The 8,835-nt window shown below is 49.8% G+C and overlaps 1 protein-coding gene across 1 annotated transcript; it reads right to left on the reverse strand.

The window, feature by feature from the left end:
• Window positions 1–1,550: 1,550 nt before the first annotated feature.
• On the reverse strand, window positions 1,551–8,234 carry LOC141494824 (hexosaminidase D-like). Its single transcript, XM_074196005.1, has 14 exons — window positions 8,127–8,234; window positions 7,103–7,211; window positions 6,618–6,816; window positions 6,326–6,435; window positions 5,877–5,964; window positions 5,316–5,480; window positions 5,014–5,197; window positions 4,114–4,185; window positions 3,638–3,869; window positions 3,354–3,436; window positions 2,668–2,746; window positions 2,319–2,417; window positions 2,022–2,111; window positions 1,551–1,842 (listed from the first exon to the last, which is right to left on the reverse strand). Exons 1-14 carry the CDS (start codon window positions 8,224–8,226, stop codon window positions 1,551–1,553), a joined length of 1,902 nt encoding a protein of 633 aa, XP_074052106.1. The 5' UTR covers window positions 8,227–8,234.
• Window positions 8,235–8,835: the final 601 nt, after the last annotated feature.

An 8,835-nucleotide genomic window follows, 5' to 3' on the forward strand; every position in this document is an offset into this window, starting at 1 on the left:
ATTTTTCCTCTCAACTTCCCTGTTTCAGTAGTACTACCATCCTTTGAGTCAATTTGAGTTTGAAAACTGAATATTATCCAAGATTCCTTCTTCTTCATCACCTCTTACAACCAATCAGTTTCTAAGGTCTCTAGATTTTACTTTCATCATATCTCTCCCTTCCATCCTCTCCTTACTCTCTCTTCTCTATTTCAGACTCATATGAGGTTTTCTTTTAATTAATATAATAGCTTTCTGACTCACCTCTCTGACTTCAGTCTCTTCCTTCAGATTCATCCTCTACCTAGGATAGGGATAGAGACTGAATAGGTTGGATCAGATGACCTCTGAGATCCATTCCAGATCTGCATCTTGTTTATTTGTTGCTGTGCATCCTTTGTCCTCAAAGAGGACCAATCTAGAAGTCTGTAAATAGACTTATGGTTCCATGAGCCCCAGTAACTAACTCCTAGATGAAACAATTCCCTCTACCCAAGCAGGTTGACATTTTTTTTCTGAAACTTCAAGTCTTTTTTTAAATTTTTTTTTTAGGTTTTCGTAAAGGCAAACAGAGTTAAGTGGCTTGCCCAAGACCACACAGCTAGGTAATTATTAAGTGTTTGAGACCAGATTTGAACCCAGGTACTCCTGACTCCAGGGCCAGTGCTTTATCCACTACACCACCTAGCTGCCCCTGAAACTTCAAGTCTTACAGAGTTACTATAGTCCTAAGAGGTTTAGTGACTTGCTTAAGGTCATAGAACTAGTATGGGTCAGAGGCAGAACTGGGTTCCAGTCTTTCTGGATTCAATATCCCATCCCTGATAAAAACATTATCTCTCATCTCCTATATATACTGCCAGATTAATCTTTATTCCAGTCTCCTTATCACTTTCCATTGCCAAAAGGACAAAGCTTGAACTGTCATTCAAGGTCCTCCATGACTTTTCTCCAACCTGTTTCATGACTTTTGGAGCCTACAGGCTCATGTCTGCCTCTCTGACTTTTCTAAGGATTCTTTTCATACCTGGGATATTCTTTCTTTGATACCTTTCTAAATCATAACTGCCTTTCAAAGTCATGAGCTAGCATCATCTCCTTGAGGAAACATTATCTGTAAAATCATTCCATGTGGAGATACTTTAGCCTTTGTTTAAGATGGATCATCCATCTTTTAGTCATATCTATGTGGTTCTCTTTTATCTGTCTTAGCTCCTCAATTTCCTATTTTCCTATTCCCTACCTATGGAATGAGTGTATTCTGTCCCAATCAACTAAATCTAGAACACTTTGCTGAATTAGGTCACTGTAATTTAGGAAAGTTCTTAACAATTCTAAAGTTCTGTGACTCCATGAGTCTGATACTAATCTCCAGAGTATCTCCTCTCCAGAATGGTAGACCACAGAGAACTAGTGTTGACTTATATTAGACCCTTTCCCACCCACTGACAATTCCCCTCAAAAAAAATGAAAATTTCTTCAGAAGCCCATTTAAGAAAATAGCTTTTAATCCTCAAAGTCAATTTTCTCCTCCCACCTCCCTCAGAGGGAGCCCACCACCCCCTCAGATCTCAGCCCCCAAATGAGCCATCACCTGGACTCTCCCTCCTGGAACGGGCCCCCCGGAAGCCAGGACCCTGGGTTGGGATGACTTCAGGATTCAGCACAACCTCCCCAGGCCGAGCCCCTCCTGGTTTCCCTTTCAACTGGAGGAGTTCTTGGTAATCCCTCATCATAGCTCTCAAGGGTTCCAGCTGTGGAAATACATATTCCTCCAACCACTCTTCCACAGTATTTGAGTAGAACACCACACCCAGATGCATCTGTAGGGTAGGCAACAGGCTCTCCCAGGCCTCAGACACCCTGAGGGAAGGAAAAGAAGATGTCTACAAGTCATCTTCCTCGAACCAACCTCCAGGAGTCAGTTCTCCCTCACCCCAGGCTCATCAGCTTAAAGTTCTCCACTTCTCTCTGAAACCCCTGAAGAGTTAGCCTCCGCATCCTAGGTCCCTCCTCATCCCTTCCCCTCACACACTACTTACTTGGTCAGTTTTCGGCCAAAGGCCTCCAGATTCTGTGGATTCCCAAATCGATGTTTACGATGGTAAGGGCTGAACCAGCCCTGAGCTGTGCTAAGGATACACAACAGGGGAGGGGGGGTACTTTAACAACTGGCCATACATCTCCTGCCCTCCCACTTTGCATGTACTAAGAGAGGAGAATGGGGAGTTGTAGGAAAGTTCCTCTCTAAGGATTCTCAGAAATGATACACCAGGAACTGCTTTGTCCTGAATAAAAGAGCTGGGGTGGTATGTCTTAGGGGTAAGTGTAGAAGGTACCTATCCTCCTCCAGAGACTTCAGCCCAGTCTCCATCAGCTCCTTGACTTGTTCCACCAGGTGGTAGACCTCAGCCCCAGGAAACATGCCATCTCCTTGGCTGTGGATAAGAAAAGAAGAGTTTCTAGCAGGGCCTAGACTGGAATGGGGCCAGATGTTTACCAGACTTCAGACTGACATGATAAATTAGACCACCCATCCCCTTCCAATTTTCTTCTTCCCCAAGTCCTGCCCATTGAGCCCTGGCTTTCTCAAACCTGTCCCAGACTCTCATTGGGCAGTGGTCTCCAGGCTGGCATGTAGAACCCCTCCCAAAGCCCTGACTATGTCTGGCCCTGTGGCCTCCCTACCAGGTACTGGACTCCAAGTTGATAGCCTGAAACCCCAGTAGCTCCATGACTGTCTTCTTGGTCACCTCAGTGAATTCTCCTAGTGGAAGGAAAGAGGATTAAAAACAACAACAAAATCCAAGTGATCAGGAGAGTCTCCCTGTCCAAACCAGAGGGGCTAGAATCTAATGCATTAGTGACTATAGGCAAGTTTCTCTTGCTCTCTGGGGAAAGTCACTAAGAATGATGACCGAAGTTCAGAGAACCTACAGAAAGAGGGAAACTACACCTTGAACATTGTCCTCTCCCTAGCTGGACCAAGTTGATAGTAAACACCACCCTCTGTTTCCTTTTCTGTAAAATGCAAATAATTGTACGTATATCATCAACCTCACAGGGTGTTTATGAGCATAAACTGTTCTATAATCTTTATAGTACTACTGATGTGTGAATGATGATGGATATGATCAAATGCTCAGGCTACCTAATGTCTTCTGATAGTAGTTAAAAAAAACTGGAAGAAAACTAGTCAGTGAGGAATGTAGAATGGGAGGACAGTGGGAAGAGAGGTATAAATTCCCAGTTTGTATCCAGGGCTCCTCTCCCCAAACTTTTCCATCCACACAGGATGGAGCTAGATGAGAAAGTGTCCAAATTCCCTTTGAGCCCATATCTTGTGAATGGTCACCCTGGAGCAAAAACCTTACCAGCGACTAGAGTCTGCAGACAGATGGCCAAGGAAGGAACAGCCACAGGGAGCAGCTCACACAGCACAGAATAGTGGTCATACCTTACAAAAGGAAGAGAAAAGAGAGACCTAGGATTATATCTAAGAGTTTCTTGAGGGCAGAGACCATGTCTGTCTTTATAACCTCAGCACTTAGTGCAGCACATTGTAGTAGATGCTTAATAAAAGCTTGTTGACTGGCTGCCCCTAATTTCCATTCTCACTCTATCCCACCCCCACTCGGCCCCCAGACTAATCCTTTACCTCTGCCAACCAGTCAGAACAATGCCCTGGCAACGGATAGGGTGGGCATCCCGAATGTGGGGGCCAGCTGATGCAGCCTGCAGGGCTCGGAGTACACGAAGCCAAGACAGTTGGTTGCTCAGGTGATGGCTAAGGGGTGTCCACATCTGGGCTGGGCCTGTGGAACCCTTGAAAGAGCTGGCAAACCACAAGCTGCGGAAGCCACTTTCTGCATATTTAGCAATGATCCGTCCTGGGTTGAGGAAGGCAAGAAGTGTAAAAACCTAGAAAGCAGGAGTGGGGAAGAAGGAGTCTGGGAAGGATCCACTCATCCAGAGGCCAGGGATCAAGAGGAATATCCAGACTGCCCGCCCCCATCTTTACTATCTCACGTTGTCCTCATCCAGGAGGGAGGGCAGCATGGCTAGTCACATGTCAGCCCTGTGCTATCCAGCAACCAGGATAGCAGGAAATGTGACACCAGGCTATATTCTCACCAATCTGGTCAGTGTCTAAGTCAGGATCATAGAACCACATCATAGGATCTGCAAGTTGAGGAATCCCCGATTCTAGAAGAAAAGGAAAGACCAATAAGAGGGTACAGAGGAGTCCAACCCCAGGGCTTATCAAAGATTCCTCCATATCTGGGTCCTGTTTCACCACTCGCAGCAGTGCAAGGTATAGGTGTCTTTGGGTTTGAGAGGACCTTCCATAGCCACTCATGGAAATGGAAAGGCCTTCGAGGAGTCCTGGGGATGGGGAGGGGAGAGTTGAGTAACAAATGCTAAAGAAGGAATGTCAGGGTCTGTAGGATGGAAATAGTCAAAGGTCCAGAATCCATAGAATTAATACTAACTAAATAGCCAAAATCAGAATTTCTGGAATGGGGGGACCCTAGGATTCCAGGGTTGAGGGACATTGCCAATGAGAGAGATGATTTTAAGGTTGGGGGTATCCCAGGATACTAGAGTTGGGGAACAAATGCCAATGAGGAAAAGTCAGTCTCTAAAATGGGGGTTCCCAGGATCCTAGGATTAGGTATATTCCCCCCCCCAACACTGGGAGGGTGGGCAAGGAGGAGTCCTAAGGCTGGAGGATGAATTCCAATAATGGAATCTTTGGGATCAGGGGACTCCAGAGTTCCAGAGTTGTGGAAAGAACATCAATGATGGAATGATCAGTATCTCCATGCTGGGAGGAAAGATACCAGGGCCCTAGAGTTGGTAGTATTCCTAGCATTCTCCCACCCTGAAAGGTTGGGAGATGACTGCTAATGAGGGAAGGTCAAGGTCACTGGGATGGGGGGAACCCCAGAGTCCCAGAGTTGAGGAATGAATCAATGAGGGAATGTAAGGTTTTCTAGAAATTGGGGGATCCCAGGGTTGGGGTCCCCCTGCCTCGGACGGCCTGGGGTGGGAGTCTTCGAAGCACATCATCCCAAAGTAGCAGTCGAAGCCCTGGATGGCGCCAGCTCAGGAAGGTCACGACCTCTCGAACATGGTTCAAGTACATGTGACCAACGTCTTCCCCATGGCGGAGTAGCCAGGCACGGGAGTCTGCACCTTCACCCAGGTGAAACACCTGCAACCCAAGAGAAGATGCATCAGACAACATTTCCAATGGTCCTACAACTCCTCATAGGACTCTTGCCACTCTCTCCTTCCCTCTTTCCAGCACTGCTCCCTCTCTCAGCTCTGACCTCATCAGCTCCCACATGTAGCCAACGGGCGTGAGGATGCTGGTCTAGGACCTGGCCCAGGATAGCTCGCAAGAGTGGCATCGTCCCAGTCGCATGGGGATTCAGGGTGCTAGGATAACGATCCACCTCTCTTAGGGGCCAGAACTTCTCATGCTTCAGCACAAACTGGAATAAGAAAAACCAATATGAATCGGGGAGGAGGGGAGGAGAGGAGATGAAGGGGGAAGGAAGGAAAAGAAAAATTCAGAATCTAGGAAACAATAACCACTTCCCCATGGAAAAGGAACATGTCCTCAGTTTTGATCAGCAGAACATCTGCTCCAAGCCAGGACAAAAATGGAAACAACTTGGGGGATCATATTGATGGGAGACAGCTCAAAAGTGAATTGAACTTTTCCCCTTGCCCTCCTGGGATCATCCCCAACTCTGAAAACTTGCTGGTCCCTGGGACCCCTGGTCAGGATTAAGATTAGAGGATCCTAGTAAAGGGTCAATGGTAATGGTCCAGGATGAGGGTTAATTGAATTCTGAGGTCATGAGTTGAGATCAAGGGTCAGGTACCTCAAAGTGGCCAAATGTTTGCACCAGAGGAATCACCTCCAGGTGGTTCTGTGCTGCCAGCTGCTGTATCCTCTCAATGTCATGTTTACTGAGGAATACGAAAGTTCTAATCAAGCCCCTGGTAGCCCCATTGTCATAGCCCTCATTCCCTTCCACTTACTCCTGGCTCCCTCCAAATCATGGCCAGTCTTCTCTATTAAACCCCAACTATTCCTCCCTCTGTCAGACCACACAGCCCTGACTTCTCTCCTATCAGATGCTGAGGATCCCCAAATCCCTGGACAAATTCCCTTTTTGAACCCCATGGTTGTGATATATTCCCTCCACCCCATCCAGTTCCACTCCCATGATCCCGTTCCCTTATCAGGCTCCTCTCCCAGATCCTAGGGTCTCCTACACCCACAGCCCCACTCCTCCATCAGTTCCCACAAACCCAGCCTCCTTCCCACCTGTAGGAATGGGGTGAACGTAACAACTCCAGTTCCCCATGGAAAGGGAACATGTCCTCATATTCGATCAGCACAGCATCTGCCCCAAGCCGGGACAGAAGTGGAAACAGCTTGGGGGGACCAGAGTGAGGGGCAACAGGTCAGAGGGACTTGGATTCTTCCCTTTGCCCTCCTGGGATCATTCCCCACCACCCTGGATGGAAAGACTGCCCCTCCCCCCTTAAGCAGAGCCCCCTTCCCAGATCCCTTCCCTCATTGGTGGAGTACCAACTATCCTAGTCAACTCTCTCACCTGTTCCAGATAAGATACCCTGGGAGCAGCTCCTTTCATGTCCAGGTGGACAACCTTCATCACTCCAGTTTGATCCCTCCGAGGAATCTCCCCAGTCAACCTCTGGGACCAGGACCCCAGAGTGCTCTCCCCAATTGGTTCAGGCGATGGCTGGCCACCCCCTGCTTCACCCCAGGGCCTGCCTGATGTTGGCTCCAAGCTAAGAAGGTAAAAGATAAAAATCAGAGATTATTGATTAGCCAACAGGGAGCAGGGATTGGATAGGGTGGGGGTCCAGTGAGCACCCACCCACACACACACACGTCTTTTCTGCCTCCTGTAGTGCCTAGGAAAGCAACTGCCCTGATCCAGGAGTTCCAGCTTCTGGCCTAGTGGTGTGTCTTTGTACATCAAAGATATCGTGTACCTTTATAGGCATAAGAGCAATGCTCCTCCTCCCCCCACCTTTCTCCCCCTCCCCTCATGCAGCAGCCCTAGCCCCTCACCACCGGGGCAGAAGCAGTCTGAGGCCGGCACAAGCACAGAGGAGCAAGGAGGCCACTTGCAGAAGCAATTTCTGGTTCCTTTGCAACATCCTGGGGGGTGTAGTCACTCCTGGGGTAAAATGGGAAGGGGGTGTCAATGGGTCAAGCCCGGGTCTGAGAAAGGGAGTAATTGCTATCTCTGTGGAGTATTGAGAGGTCAGTCTCAACGGATGGATGCTATGAGGGTCAGCCTGAGACTCGATGATATGGGGGGGGGAAGAGGGGGGAGGGGAAGAGAAGAACACCGCCTGGCTTTGCAGTCTCCCCTCCCCCTAGGAGGGAGCAGGAGGGAGGGAGGCTCTGGTGGAAGCTGGAGAAGAGGGAGGGGATAATGGATGGTCCAGACCGCGAACACGGGGGCGCAGAGGCGGGGCGCCCCCGCGAGTCCCGCTCCCGCCTCCCGGGCCCGGACCCCCGCCCCAGCCCCAGGTCCGGTCCGCCCGGGTCCCCCCGCACCTGGCTGAGCTGCTCTCCTCCCGGCCCCGTGAGGCGCGACCGGGTTCCTGCGCCTCCAGGCCCCGCCCGCACCACTGCCCCCCCAACCCCTCCGGGCGGTCGCCGAACCGACCCCCGCTCCCCGGTGCGGGCGGGCAGGTGGGGAGCGCACGAAGATCCCCAGGCTGCGGGTAGCGGGCCGAGACAGCCTCGAGCCCCACCCGACGCTGCGATTGGACGCGAACAGCCGCGGCAAGCTCCGCCCGCTGCCCCAGGATGACAACTGATGCAAAAGGATGCGGGGGATGGGGAGCGGGGGTCTCCGAACCCACCCCCACCCAGGAGCCAGTCGCCATAGCCCATTGTGAAAATCCCATCGGAACCCCATTCCTTTCCCTTTCCACCCCAGACCCCACGACAACTGTACAGCTTAGGGGGCCGATCTCCATCCAAAAGAGAACATCTGGACCCCCGCCCACCCTTTTCCCGTACATCTGGAACCCCCCAGGGACTCCCATCCCTCCATTTCTGACGCGTCCTTCAGTCTTACCTTCCACCACCCTATCTCCTCCATCACTCTCCCCAGAACTTTCCCCGTCTATATCCTCCGGTCTTCTCATTCCTGCCTGCGATCGATGGGTACTAAGCATCCCCTGACTTGCTCCACCCACTTCGCGCCTGCTCTAGCCCCTTCGACTGTGCCCGGTGGAACCCCTGTTCTACAGTGAGCAAACTCCTCTCCATCCCCCACCTTTTCCACAAGCTCTCCTTCCCGTTGCCCGTTTTAACAAGAACCTGGCTTTTTCCCTAACAACACAGATTCCCTCCCTGATAATTCTCTCCAATGGAGATTGCATCTTCTCCCCCTCCCTGTGAATCACAGGGCCAGAAGGAGGAGTCAACATGCTTCTTGCTCACCACCGCCGATTTATTTCCCCTAGACCTCCAATTTGCCAGTATCATTCAAAAACCTTTTCATGTCTGAAATTCTTGCTTGAAAGCCATTCTTTTCTTAACAGCCTTTATCCATCTTAGCAGTCATCTCCAGGACACTGTCTTCTTCAGGGACTTTGGCACCTAATCCACTGTTTCTCTTTCCATTAAATCATCCTTAATTACTGCAACATTTACCCTAATGGTTCTTATAAAGCCCAGAATTCTTCTACATACTCGGCTTTCTCAACCTCCACTTCAACCACTCACAACAGAATCACAGGACATTGATTCTGAACTAAAATACTCCTTTTGCATACATTTTT

The sequence above is a fragment of the Macrotis lagotis genome, chromosome 8 (genome assembly GCF_037893015.1).
Source record: "Macrotis lagotis isolate mMagLag1 chromosome 8, bilby.v1.9.chrom.fasta, whole genome shotgun sequence".
Lineage (NCBI taxonomy): Eukaryota > Metazoa > Chordata > Mammalia > Peramelemorphia > Peramelidae > Macrotis > Macrotis lagotis.